Source organism: Corvus cornix, chromosome 17, assembly GCF_000738735.6.
Source record: "Corvus cornix cornix isolate S_Up_H32 chromosome 17, ASM73873v5, whole genome shotgun sequence".
Taxonomy (NCBI): Eukaryota; Metazoa; Chordata; class Aves; order Passeriformes; family Corvidae; genus Corvus; species Corvus cornix.
In genome coordinates this window covers 6,415,224-6,429,756 of record NC_046346.1, presented here as the reverse complement: position 1 = coordinate 6,429,756, position 14,533 = coordinate 6,415,224, and the positions used below count along the sequence as shown (strand labels likewise).

Here is a 14,533-nt window from a genome sequence, read left to right as displayed (position 1 = left end):
AATACAACTCATTAAGCAATAAAGTGAAGCAAAATGAGCTTAAAAGCCCTAGGCATGAAATAAGCCAGTCCACATTAAGAAGGAAAAAAAAAGAAAATAAAACAAAACCCCACAAAACATGCTCAATGAGACAGAACAACTGCACTTGCTGAGTGAATAGAGGTGCATTTTTATGTGACATTCATCTTTGTCAGCAAGATGCTTTTATCAAGAGAGATTTTAATTAGCACTTTTCCCTGGGGAGGTTACAGAATTATTTGTTTTAAAAAAGTAATCATACATAAAACCAGAGTTGTGCAAAGGTATTCATCAGATTTTTTTCTCCAATACTGCACCACAAATGATCACATGTACTCTGTCCACCTCCTGTGAAATGATTACAGATGATGCTGTTTTCACCTTGACACACAAATACTCTTGTGAAATCAGGGTGCTTTTTCCTGGCACAGATTGATTTAATTGCAAGATCACCCAGAACCGAAAACTTTTAATACCTGTAATCAATTCAATCATAAAAGATTCTTGACACAGACAAAAAAAAGCGTGTAGGTACTGAGCTGAGCAATATTAAGTTTCAAAACAAAAGGGAAGAAAAATTCTCAGATGCCTGACAGCCTCCATAATTAACTTTCTTAATTCTGCCAGCTTTAATTTCTTCTTTGAATAACCAATAGGAAAAAAAGACAACAAGCCTCAGGACCTCCTTCTACATTCCAGCTTTTAGGATCTCTGTCTTCCTATTTAGGAGCCAAGTGAAACAGAAGAGTGATTCTTGCACCTTTTGTAAGCTAAAGGGTAAACTTTGCACTTTATTTCATGAGATCTTTTCATGCCTACCTCCCTTACCACAGCTTTTTTTCCAGACCATAACAGCAGAGACACTTCCCAAGAACAAACTCTCAAGTCACATTCTTAACTTTTATAGCAGTTATGTCATCCAGTGAGGGATCTATTAACATCCAGGATTTCTCTAATATATACTTCTGTAAAGCAATTGCACAGTATCTATTACAGAAGCATAAAGTCAGTGGGAAACACAACCTCTCACTGAATGAATGGATAAATAAGGATGAATATTGCCAACCAAGCCACAGCATAAACCATGAATGGTAAGGAACCAGAAAATGGAGGAGGAAATAATATTTTAAAAAATTGGCTGATGTCACTCACATAGCATCCTGCACAAAACCTTTAAAATCCTACCCCACATGAGATTTATAACATATAATTGGTCAGACAGTTTCCTCACCTCTATCTCCCCATCCTTTTCAAGCCTCAAAGCAATGGTAAGTTCTCTGATTTGTTCTGCTGGCAAGTTCCCATCGGAAGAGCCACTCTGAGACTTTTCCTTTTCAAGGTGCTGAATTAGAGCTTCTTTACTTTTCAGTGACAGATTCAGTTGCTCTATAAGCCTAAAATGATATGATTTTAAATATTAATCTTGCACCATCTACCACCAATTCTCCAGTCATTGCAGTAAATCTTGCAGACAACTCCTCTAAGTGAAGACTCAAGACAATACTTGCAGAACTCAAGGGAGGACTTTCATAACCCTGGAAAACATTAAAAAGTGCTGTAACCTTAACACAAGCAAACAGGGTTGAGCTATCTGCAAAGTGCTCATTCTTATTTTCCTCCAATACCACTTCAAATATCAACAGTTAAGTTTCAATATTTTACTTGCATTGTCCTTTACAGCACACACAAAAACCTTATTAATCTCTTTCCTTTCTTAGCTCACACACCACATCCTTACGTGCCTTCACCAAGTGTCCATCGAGTACTCAGTTTCATCTAAATTTGTATCTAAGCTGGTTCTCATTTCACATAAACAAAACAGAAAAAAAACCACTAAAAACAAGTCAGGTCAGTGATGTTGTCTTTTGCCAATGCACATCTTCACACTTCCAGTGTTCCAAGAACAATAACAATGTTTTCTGACAGACCTGAGTGTTACACATGAAAACTTTGCAGCATAAGATGCCATTCCTGATTCCTCATGTTTTGTAACCTGGCTTGTAAAAGTATTTCTAACAGTGCTTCTCTTCCCATTAAATTTACCTGCCTGACCTAGGAGCTTGTGTCTCACACATCCTGACCCTTTTAGGCTTTCAGAGAACTTTTAAAGATGACTTTGCTACACAAAGCTACTAAACTGGTTGCTGTTCACTCCATAGATGGCCAGTAAGTCTCCTGTACCCAAGGGTAGGACCAAACTGATCAAACCCAAACCCATGCTGACTCTTCACACTTTAACAATAAAGAATTCCAGCAGTTAGAAACATTACTCTCAACAGTTCTGACCTGTCTTTCTCAGCTTCTGTAACCTTGTCCACATCCTTGGCCGAGGCACTCATAATTGAAGCAAGTTTCTGCTCAGCAGCAATTCTCAGAGCTTTCTCCTTCTCTGTCATTGCAAGGGCTTTTTCCACCTCTTCTTGGGCAGCTTTAAGATTCTGAAATTAAAACACAATCCTGATGCCTATAAGAACTAAATGCTCATGAATTTTTTCACATACTGAAGTTTCTTCTACCCAACATACGTCAGGATGTCTAGTTTAGGAACTTTTACCAAGTATTTCAAGCTATTTGTAAATGTTTCTGAACTCTGTGTCTGCATTTTCAAGATTAATCCGCTTTCTGTGGTACAGAAAGAAGGGAAATTAGTTGCAAAGAAATAAATAATACCCTAACTGATAGCAGAACTGGAAACAAAAGTACCCCTATGCTATGATTTTAGATTTAGCAATTATAACATGGTTTTGTCCCACTGTCCTCCCACTATCATAATAAAAAGCTACACTTAAATTAAAGAGGTTAAATAAGGGCTTTTTTTGTTCAATAAAATTAATATTCCAAAGCTCACTGTAGCTAACTGAAACTCTCTTACAATATTATAAATGATGTTGGAAAGAACTGATAAAGTATGAACCAGACATTTTTCTCTTGAACAGCAAAAGAAATTGAGATAACAGCCACAGATTTCAGTCAACTTCCTCTGGGTGACCCAACTCACAGAAATGGAGAATGCCAAAAAAAAGACACTTGCCTTATACATCAAATTTGATTCAGATCTTCATTTTTACACTGTAAGCTTCCCTGCTGTGCTCACCCAATCTAGCTTCTTATGAAATAAAAGCCTCCTTGTAGCCTAACAAGTCATACCCCTCTTGCTTTCACATCTAAATTAAAAAGTATTTCTTTGGGGGAGGGAGAGGAAAAGCTCCTTCCCCAGTGAACTTCCCCACTCAGCCCCTCTCCTGAAAAGCTGTTTTGCCAACAGTCACCTGTCAATCCAGAACTCTGAAGGAAATTAATCTTTGTTAGCACTCCCTGGATCTACATAATTACATGGTGCTGTGTAAACCTGTGACTAAAACCACACTGCAGTGTTTGAATTCATAAGCAGAATACAATTAACATCAGAGGCCAACACTATCTTTGGGCTACAGAATATAGTTGATCTCCATGAGATTAGAAAATCTGCTCTTCAACCTACCAGATCTGGGAAACACCAGCCTGACTGACTGATTTGGGACAGAGGAAGCAATTTAAGAACTCCTCTACCAATTCAACAGCACAAAGAATGCTTTCAGAAATGCCAGTTCCACTGAAATGAGTAAGAGGTCATGGAAATTGCCCTTTCCTCCTCCCTCAAGGAGCTCACTTTAAATGGACTTCAATCATCCTTGTAGGTCCCTTCCATTTACACTACAATTCCCCTGTAAAGTAACCAGAAATGGCTCAGCAATAAATACAGGAATAAACCATCTCAAGCATAGATAGTGAGGAATGAAAAAAGACATTATGAAAATATAGGTTGACCACAGTATCAAATCTCAGGTAACAGCACAAAACCAGCAGTGATTTCTTATTATTCCTTCAGCTGTGGCCACTTACCTCTTCCAGAAGGTTTATTCTGCCAGTCAGCATTTCCTCCATCTCTTGCATCTTCTTCTGTGCCTCTGTCCCACGCTGCACTTCAGCATCACCACCCTGGGCCAAGCTTTCAACTGCCTTACTGAAAGACAGTAACACAGACATAAATCCCAGGGCATATCAACGTGGAACACATTTCAGGTGCCACTGGCTGATGGATTATGCTCAAGCACCTTCCACCGTCTCTGGAACATGCTTATCACTTTAAGGTTAAATACAAACATCTACAGACTGTACAGCAATTTGGGTAGTGTCCATTGAGTTCCACATACAAGCCTTGGCACAGTGGATAAAGAAGCATTTCAGATGTATGATGAAAAAGTGAAATATTTCCTTTATGTATCTAAAGCTTCCAAATACACTATAAAACCTTCAGCAGAGCTGTGTTTTCTACAAGAAGCAGCACTGAAATAAATGAAGATATGGAGCTGCTGAGATCTCTCCATTTGCCTTTTCAGTATTTGTTAACACCTCATGGGAAAAGAACAGGTAGAGTTTCCTTACTCAACATCAGATGACCACTCCTTCATGACTGCCACCTAAATTTTGCTTTCTAGTATGACCTTGTGCAAGGCTCCCTTCAAAGCACGGCAATACCCTTTGAGCAACCTGGAGAGATCAAACAAAATTCATCTGGTCCTCAGGAAAACAAAGAAAATTCCATTGCAATTGAGGCCCATGGGGCAATCAACAGCTGCCAGCCTGGATTAGATAAGTGCCCTTTATCTCTTCCAATTCCTAAAGCATTAGGAAAAAAAAACACATAGAAACAAGTCCTAAGTAATGGACATCAAGAAATAAACTGGTGCTTACTAGGCCTTGATGAGTAGCTTCTCCCTCTCCTGCAGTTCACGCTTCAGACTTTCTATCTCAACTTTCAGCTCAATGTTCTGTGACAAAAGAATGAAAATGTCTGGAGAGAACTGGAAGATCACCCAGCCCCAAAGTTATTGGCAATGTGTAGATTACTTTTTGCTTGGACCAGCAAATATAAAGTATCAGTGGGCTAAGAATAGACACTTAGCTGTTAAAAGGCATATTTTGCAAGGTTCAAGCCTTTCAGAAATATCAAAAGCATTCAGGACCATTGCACTCAAGCAATACAAATCCCCTACACACACACTTAACTGCTCTAATGGGGAGTACTGCATGTCAGTTTGGGAATTTCTAGGGTTTCCAAGCATATTTTTCTTAAGCTACAAGATATTTTATTTTCTTTTAAAAACCTGATTTCATCAACAGTAATTTTAGAATTATTTTATTATAGCCTGAGAAAACCTCTCATGATGTAATTGTACAAAGAACTCCTTGGCCCAGAAGCTGACAAACACCATTTCAACACATCAGCAATTACATAAAAATCACCAGTGGAGAAGACCAGGCAGCAATACTCAGATGAAACTGTGATGTACCCAAACATCAATTTATGTTCTTAACTACTGAAACATGCATCAAGAGAGACTCAAGTTTCCATCCCATTATGGAAAAGAGACCTGAGGAAAGCACCTGTTTAGTGTTTAGGTCACTTTAATTTTGTTATTACTGAAAAGGATAAGGTCAGAATAAAACAATCACACCAAAATTTCCAATAACAAAAAAAGACTAAGAAGACAAGTGAAATAGGCAACCTCCCCACAAAACAAACTCTTCAAAAAGAGACACAGTTCCAGGGTGTTATTCTAAATGCCTACGATTTTGTAGATTTCTTCAGTGGGACCATCAAACTTCTGCTGCATTCGCTCCTCCAGAAAATAAATACGAAGTTTCAGGTTGAAGTTTTCTTTTTTCAAATCAGTGATTTGCTGTGAAAGAAGAAATAAAAAAAAATAAAAAGCAGTAAAGGACAGAACTCCGCAGTGGCAGCGACTGCTCCCCACAGCAGCACCAGCACTGTCCCCTCCTCCAGTGCAGAGAGCGAGAGAGGGGAGAGAGAGGAGCCGAGCCCAGCCACTCACCCCCCAGCCAAAATCTCACCGTATCTCTGCTCTTCCCAAGAGAAAGTTCCCCAGCTAAGAGAGTGCAGCCAGCTGCACCCTTCCCCTTCTCCTCCTCCCCACAGCCACATCCTTTGTCTCTTAAGTATCAGTCGTTCCCAGCTCTTCGGCGACAAATGGGATAAAATTCCAAGAGAAAGAAAAGGAGAAAAAAAAAAAAGGAACAATCCTAACCGGCAAAAGTTTTGCTTTCAACAGCGCAAGACTGGAATTCCACCCATTCGCCATAGTTAAACTCGTACATACATGTGGGTGACACACACACACATTCAATTGTGAATGTGTTAATTAAATATATAATACATATTCTTGTGCCCTTTAGAATATTCCTAAAGTATCAAAATACTGACTAACTTTACACAATAAGAATTCAGGAGAGATTTTTTAATTTAACAACATTAAGTAATTCTTCTAAAAGATAGAACTTGAACAAAATACAAGACACCATGTTGAAACAGAAATATTTTCTAAGCAAAAGCCTGGGAAGGCAGCCTCATTAATGGGACCCAGGTAACTTTATTCATAGCAAGAAAAGCCACAAGCACACAAGTGAGCCTAATCGAACAACAATAAAACCTTTGTGCCACCCCATAATTCATGGTGCAATTCTTTGGGGAAAAAATTGCTTATCACTTTTAACCTTCCTTGTAGAAGCAGTAACTTAGTTGATGGTTTCATTAAAGAAAGGAGTCTGCTCCTAAACTTTTTTAAGAGACTAAGCATAAAACATTCATTCAAATAAGACTTGTGTCCCGTGCCAGATGCTTTCAGCAAATGGAAATCTAATATGTTACACAGGCACTAATAAAATATTTATGTAGGTTTTTCCAGAACAGTACAGTGCTATTTGTAAAAATTATTAGCAATACAATTTCTAAAATATTTAGCTTGTGAAACCCAAGATTACTCTCTGTAACTGCACTAAGAACCTGCATCTGCAAACAATTCTGTTTAATAATCCCTGCCCAGCAAGGTGCCTCATCATTATTCACAAAAGTGAAAATCATCCAAGCAACTAAAAATCCTACATAAACTTCGTGGCTCATTCCCACACCCTGAAGCAACCAGGGTAGATCATTCAGTAGATCAATCCCAGCAGCCCCAGCTCATTCAGAAAAAGTCCAAGTGACAAAAACACTCTGAAGTTGTACCAGCTGAACTTCTAATTAATCTCCATACATTCAATATATTTCTGAGTCAAAAGGAAAAAATGATTTCAAAAGAACTCAGCATTTTTCAACTCTTGTCACATGTATAAACCAGAGTGCTTAAGGGTAATATTTTCAAAAGGCAAATGAAACAGACTGTGTAATCATAAACTAAGGAGTGAAACAAATGTCATCTCTGATGTTCACTTTCTTGGATGAAAGTTGGAGCAGGCAGACAATTTAAAAGTTATTGGTTAATAAAAGAGAATGTGTAAAATGTGAGAAAGTTCACACTGCAAAAAGATTTTAATGGCAACCCTCTGAACTTACACATTTGAAGACTCAGTCTTAATTACTTTATGCATTTTGATTTCTGTATTTAAACAAAAGGAATGAAAACCAAGACAATGACATATACACTGCACAGAATATTCCACAGCATGAACAGCATGGCAGCAAATCCTAGCTCAGATTAGCTCCTTTCCAAGTCTGCATGGAGCCAGTTTTGTGCATAAGGGATCTGTCAGCAGTGGCTATGGTTTCACAGCACAACAGTTTTCAACTGCAAAGGCTGTTTTAGATTTACAGCAAAACTCTAAGTGGGTTTGGAGAGACAAGAAAGAAACCCACAAGCATTATTACTCAGCTCCCTAACTTGATACCCATCACCCTTTCTGTTCATGAACACCTCGTTACTGATAACAAGGTCCTCCTTAGAGAAGCTTTTCACTTTGCCCATGTAAACAGGTTTTCTATCATAGGATCGTTACCTCTATATTGCAACTAAGTGGGACACCATAAATAATTCAAAAATCTGCACGTCCAACATTATCCAGCTCAGCATCTTCTCCAGGTATAAACATTGAAGGACCTTTCCTACATGGATCCACCTTTTAGCCCATTTAAGCGTCATTACATTCATCCTGTTCTCTCTGAGCTACAAGGCCAGAGCCCATTCTTTTCATTACATCCTTCTTATAGCCTGTATGAACAACAGTTACAGAAATAAGTTTAATGTTGTTTCATGTATATTCTTCTTCCTTCATGTCAATGGATCTCTGAGCTTCATTACACTGCTGGCATCCATAAAAGTTCTCATCCCATGGGAAGTTTTACAACTCAGTTTAACATGAGGGGTCTGAACATACCAGGATGCCAGACCTGTGGGGAGGCCCCTGCTCTGCATCACACAGGACAAACAGCAACAGATTTTTCCTCCGTTCTGAAGTTTTTTTCCTGTGCCCAAGAACCCTGCAGCTAGTAAACCACTTGCAGAATGTATATTCTGGACTGAGGTCTTTGGCACACATCACAGTAAGAGATTTCAAGCACATACTAATGCCAAGGCAGTGTCTTGTCTAGCCCAGCCAACACACAGGAACAAGAAAGAAAGGGAAATAGATACAAACTGCAAAAAACATCCTTCACCAAGGCTTTCCAAAATAAGCTTTAAATTCTGAGCAAAGAGCAGAGCTTTCCCCTCAGGAGGATGTAAGGCCACAAGAAAATGAAAGAGTTTATAGGAAACACTCATTTCAAACACAGCATTGCCACAAAAGGTAACAGCAGCAGTGCACTGAAACTGCAGACTCTTGACACAGCCCAAAGGCAGCAGCCACAGCCTTTATCTGCAGCGTTCATCTCAGAGATTTTAGATTGCTTTCCCCTCTACCGCTTTTTCACACAACAATAAATGTCTTAAAGTTCTTTCCTCTACTCCTTAACGGGGAAGTTGTCCTGCAACACAGCCCAATCAAATCATCATTCAGCAGATATAAACAACTGTCTTACTCAATTTAAAAAGCCAATAAAGTTAGTGTGTTTTTTAAATCTAATGTTTTCCTTTATATTATAGTAAGTGCCAAAATACTTTAATCTACAGAATCATCACAATGATACTAGACTTTTACTACACAAGCATTCCAAGCACACTCATACTATAAAGTTAAAAGGCATTATACTGTAGTCAATGAATTAAAAACACAAATCCTGCACTAACCTAAATGAAAATAAACTTGATGCTTCCCTGAAATAAATCAACAGCAGATGTGCAAACCAAGTTCTGATGTTTCTGGTGAGCTGCAGGAGCTTTTGAGCAGAGGATGCCAATTTTGTTTCACAACAGTTGGCTGCTCTGAACAACAAATTCCCACCTCGGCTTTTTGAAAGCAACACTTAAGAAATGGAGGTTCAAAGGGTGGACAGGGACATTCACCTGGTCACACCTCCAACAGCTGACACAAACTAAGAGTCAACACTTCAGCCAACATGCTGGAAATACCTCGGCCATAAATTGTCAACGAGTCTTACATTAAAAGTTCTGCTTACATTTTCATAGTCCTTCATGGTCCGAGCTCGAGTTGGTGAGACAGTGTCTTCTGCCACGTGTGGTACCACTAGACATTGAAGAAGACAGAACAAGTTCAGACAGCAGAATCTCTCTAAGTAGGGCTTCAATTTGGCAAAGGTCTACATTAATCTAAACATAACAAAACCTTTTGGGAAGGGAGAGAGGCACTGCTTGGCCCTCTGTCTACATTATATGTTAGTACCTACATTTCTTTCTGATGACAGTAAGCTCTCTATCACTTGAACTCCCAAATTCCATCACCCATTTAAATTATGATGTACACTGGAATTAGGCTATATGAGGTGCACTGTCAGGAATAAATCCTCATAGCAAGAAGTGGATGATGCACAGTGTGCAACTTCCCTAACCCTGAGCAAAATGCGAACGGGCAGCACGGCCTCACTGGATATTCCAAGTGTTTTAAGTACACGCTGCGCAAAACCGCTGATCATCTTATGTAAGGCTGAGAGCCCTAATGACCACAGGCAGCGAGCACACACCAGTGACGCCAGGAGCTGCTGACGCTCCGTGGTCTTAAAAACCCTAAAATTACCTTAAAAAGCGCATCACTTAAAAGCCTTTGTTTGGCCTTTCTGCCGCAAGTTTGCGGTTTTTCCCGCAGGTTTGGAGACCAGCGCGAAGCACCGAGCCGGGGCAGGAGTGTGCGGGCTCCGGCCGCGGTCCAGCCTTACCTTGTCCGCCGGGCGGGCCGGGCTGGGGGTCCTCGCGGGAGGTGTCCGGCAGCTGGAGGCCGCTGACGTCGGGGAAGAAGGAGGAGAGCGCTGAGAGCAGAACACCCGGGGGGCTCGTCCCCCGACCCCCGCCCGCGGGCCCGGCCCCGCCACACGCACCCGCGCTGCCTGAGCGCATCGCCGCCCCGCAGCTCCCTCCGTACCTGCCGTCGAACGCCAGCGGCAGCGTCAGGTCCTCCCCTGGCAGCGAATCCATGGATGGGCCACGCTGTCCCGGCGCCTTTGTGCGCGGATTTGGCGGCTTCCCTGGAATTCAAACGCCCGCAATCGCTTCCGCCATGTTTGCGTGGAGCGAGCTGAAGCCGCTGAAGCCACCGCGGAAGCGCGCAGAGGGCGGGCACAGTGGAACCCGAATGGGAGCCGCCCTGTTGGACGAGGGCAGGCGCCATGTTGGCTGAGGGCAGAGCGGGACCGGTGCTGGCCGGGCGAACGGGGAGAGAGCGGCGGGCGCCATCTTGAGTGAGGGAAGGAGGCCGTGGCCTGAGGTGACGGGAGGGGAGCGCGGACAGGGTGATCCTCGCCACTCCCCGGGCCCTGCTCCGAAAGTAAACCCATTTGGAAGAGGCTTTTGAAGGGAGGCACCAGGCCCCCGGGCTCCTGCTGAGCCTGGCAGAGCCGCTGGAGCTGATGTTTACCATGTTCCCCGCAGCGCAAAGCCGTCATTGGACTTGGCGGAAGAAATAAACACGGGTTAGTTCCACATTCTGGTCACTGCTCATCGTAACGGGCAGGGGTGAAGGCAGCTACTGTCATCATCCGCGCAGGCGGATTTTTAATTAATCTGGGGGGGTTTTGTAAAGCAAAGTTTGTAAGCGTGTCGGCTCTCCCACTTTTGGGAGGAGAAAATGCATCTACATTGGACGTTTAAGAACACTGACAGCGGGAAATGCTGAACTGGATTAAATGCTGCTGTTGCGGCCCGTCCTACACGGGGCATGGCCAGGGTAACAGTGCCAGTCACAAGTGCAGCTCCAGACTCTTCCTTGCTGTGCATCCTTGCCCTCCTTTAATTAATTTAGAACCTGTGTCCAGGATTGAAATACCTCCTTGCAATATTTACATCATCACAGAGTCACAGAACTGTTTAGGCTGGAAAAGACCTCTGAGATATGGAATCCAACCTTTGACCAATCCCCGCCTTGTCACCCAGCCCAGCACACTGAGTGCCACATCCAGTCATTCCTTGGACACCTCCAAGGACAGCAACTCCATCACCTCCCTGGGCAGCCCCTTCCAATGTCTAATCACCCATTTTGTGAGGAAACTTCTCCTGATGTCCAACCTGAACCTCCCCGGTACAGCTTGAGGCCGTTCCCTATTGTCCTTTCTCTTGTTCCCTGGGAGCAGAGCCCAACACTTCCCCAGCTGCACCCTCCTGACAGGGAGCTGTGGAGAGCCAGAAGGTCACCCCTGAGCCTCCTTTTCTCCAGACTGACCCCCCCCAGCTCCCATAGCTGCTCCTGGTGCTCCAGCCCCTTCCCCAGCTCTGTTCCCTTCCCTGGACATGCTCCAGCTCCTCAAGGTCTTTCTGGTCACAAGGTGCCCAGAACTGGACCCAGCACTCGAGGTACCTCACCTGTGCTCAGCACAGGGGACAATCACTGCCCCGGTCCTGTGGCCACACTACTGCTGGTACAAGCCAGGAGCCATTGGCCTTCTTGCCCACTTGGGCACACCTGGCTCACGTTCAGCCACTGTCAACCAGCACTTCCAGGTCCTTTTCCACTGGGCCACCTTCCAGCCACTCTGCCCCCAGAGAGCATCAAGTGGTGCCTCATGCTGGGACTTGCTCTTACCATTCTCTGTAACACAAGGAAGCTCCATCCCAGCAGGACACTCACCTGGCTCACCCACGGGAGTGACCCTGTGCATTAGATTTGGTTTCCTCTTCTGGATTTGGTTTCCTCTTTGGTACCAACTCAGGTCAGGTTTCACTCACTTTCCTCTGGGCTGTCTCAAGGGGACTCTTACCTGGCCAGGAATTAGGCCACGGATAAGGGCTGACTGCAGGCCATGAATTCTGTGAGCTTATTATTCCCAGTTCTGTGAGTTTATTATTCCCAGTTGTCCTGGTGCCCTGTGAACTCCATTTCCTCCATGTACCTGCACTAGCTCACTGTTTAGATTGACACTCACCTGTCAAATGCCCCAGACTGGTTGGAGCAGCCACATCCAACACATCAGCTCTGGATGTGTATGGTTGTGGTGGGCTTCCCATCCTTGCTTAATTCTTTCAGCTTCATGGGTACAATAATGTGCATGATGGAACTGCTGCAGAGTCCCAAACTGCCAGGAAGAGCCAGGCACTACCCAGCACAACTAAGCTCTTAAGTCCATCTCCTGTCCAATTGGACATGTCTCATGCTTTGTGTTTGGGGTCTGATGACCCCAAGGGATGTTTAGTCCCTTCAACTCCCCCATTAGAGACCTCGAGAGACAATGGTCACTTTACGTGACTGAAACCCTTTTGCAGTGGCCACTGGCAAACTGAAATTAAGTTCACAAAATCAGGTCTTCCATACGGCACCAGGATCTGATCAGCCAGGCTGAAATGTGGCTTTTTCTCGTTTACAGAGCAGATCTTCATAAAATGAGTAAGTTCACTCACTTGAAAGGATAATACCAATTTGCTCTTGTTTAAGGTTTCAGAGAGATGTTACATATTTGATGTAGGTCTTTAAATCAGCATCCATCAGCCACAAGTGCAGAGTAAATCACTCTGCACACACAGCACCTCTGTCTGCAGAGTCACAGCCCATGTCCAACACACTGCAGTCAAAAGGAAATCAGCAGGGCCCTCCTTGTGTAGTTTATTACTTCATAAAGTGTCTGTCTGATGGACAAAGATATGGATATATAGAGATACATCCCTCTCTATCTTCCCTGGAAGTGTTCAGAACTAAGCTGGATGGGGCTTGGAGCAACCTGGTCTAGTGGAAGGTGTCCCTGCCCATGGCAGGAGGTGAAACGAGATGATCTTTTAGGTCCTTTCCAACCCAAATCATTCTGTGGTCCTATGATTCTATGTATACACACAGCCAGGATGGAGATTTTCCCTGGGTAATTTTACTGCACTGCCCAATGTTTTAAAACCTGCAGTAGAACCTGCAAGGGGCAGAAAGGACTGGGAAATGTGTTGTTTAGAAGCAGTTAACAACTTGCCTTCGGATAATCTGCTTAATGTTGTTTAACCTTAAGTTTATTAGTAGCACATTTGGGGAGATTACACTAAATCCTCATCCCAGGAAGCCATGTTGGAACTTTCCTACTTCTCAAGGCAGCCTCAGATCCTTCCCACCTCAGGAAGAGAGTCCTAAAGGGAGTCTGGGAAAGAAGGACTTCTGCTGAGTGCAGTGGTAGGGCTGAGTTGAGCAAGACGGGAGCCAGCTGCTCGCTGTGCTGTGCTGGCATAAGGAGGGCGGATGTCACCATCAGCTGAACACGCGTCCCCCTCACCCTCCTGTTCTCACTCCCTGCTCTGCGGACCTGGTTCACTCAGTTCTGCCTCCTCCTCGTACAGCTCACAGCAAGATTCTTCCTAAGTTAAGTCATACACACTCCAACTGCTCTGCTAATGCAAATTAGGTGTCAATAAACTCCCTTGAATTTCACCAGTGTGGCCATTACTTACACAGCTCTGGCTCAGTCAAACATCTGAATGAACACTTAAAACCACGTGCTCGCTCAGTGTATGAAGCCTTACCTCTCCAAGTTCTTTGCTTAATAAAGGGCTGAAGAGTCAGACACAGCTTTCACAGAAAAGAGCCTATAGCAGTTGTGTTTGCAAAACAAATACCAGCTTCCTAACTCTGCCAAGTGAGAAGGAAATGCAAGCTTTCCACAGGCCCTTCTGCAAACACTCCCAGAACTGTGGATTTCAGAGTATCTGTAACAAAAATGGCCTTTGAAAGACATCTGTGGTCATGAAGAAAAATCTGATACAATAGCCTCATCCCATTTCCAGCTTTTCTCTGAGGGTTTTGTTGTTAGTGACTCACATCTCTGACAAAATGTGTCCATGTGAATGATACAGAAAACAGTGGGAAAACAGTCGTTGCCTGTGGAGCTCCCAAACACGGCTGAGGGCTGGGATGGTTCATTGCAGACACACGAGATCAGAGGGCTCATTTTTTAGCTGGATTCTCTGACACAGAATGTCAACTGTGCTTATGAATATCTATGATAGAAAACACTTTTGTGCCTTGGTTCTCATCTCACATACAGGGGTATAATGAAGGAATAATTCTCTTGGAACAAATGTTATTACTGGGATGAGATTGGATTCAATCCTTTCTGTCACTGAGAAGACTCTTGCTGAAATTCAATGAACAAAATCACAAATGCAAAAAT

The 14,533-nt window shown here is 43.2% G+C and overlaps 1 protein-coding gene across 3 annotated transcripts in view; it reads right to left on the bottom strand.

Moving 5' to 3' along the window:
- Nucleotides 1-10,546, bottom strand: part of CDK5RAP2 (CDK5 regulatory subunit associated protein 2) — a 72,844-nt gene extending 62,298 nt beyond the window's left edge. Inside the window, exons 1-8 of one of the 3 annotated variants that reach the window (XM_039561676.1) lie at nt 10,327-10,546; nt 10,124-10,185; nt 9,410-9,477; nt 5,631-5,741; nt 4,753-4,829; nt 3,901-4,021; nt 2,305-2,456; nt 1,250-1,412 (exon numbers count right to left, since the gene is read on the bottom strand). In XM_039561676.1, coding sequence (XP_039417610.1) covers nt 1,250-1,412; nt 2,305-2,456; nt 3,901-4,021; nt 4,753-4,829; nt 5,631-5,741; nt 9,410-9,477; nt 10,124-10,185; nt 10,327-10,379 — 807 coding nt within the window. In that variant the 5' untranslated portion in view covers nt 10,380-10,546. The remainder of the gene's footprint in view (nt 1-1,249; nt 1,413-2,304; nt 2,457-3,900; nt 4,022-4,752; nt 4,830-5,630; nt 5,742-9,409; nt 9,478-10,123; nt 10,186-10,326) is intronic. The other 2 variants (XM_039561675.1, XM_039561677.1) reach the window with 2 other exon arrangements.
- Nucleotides 10,547-14,533: the final 3,987 nt, after the last annotated feature.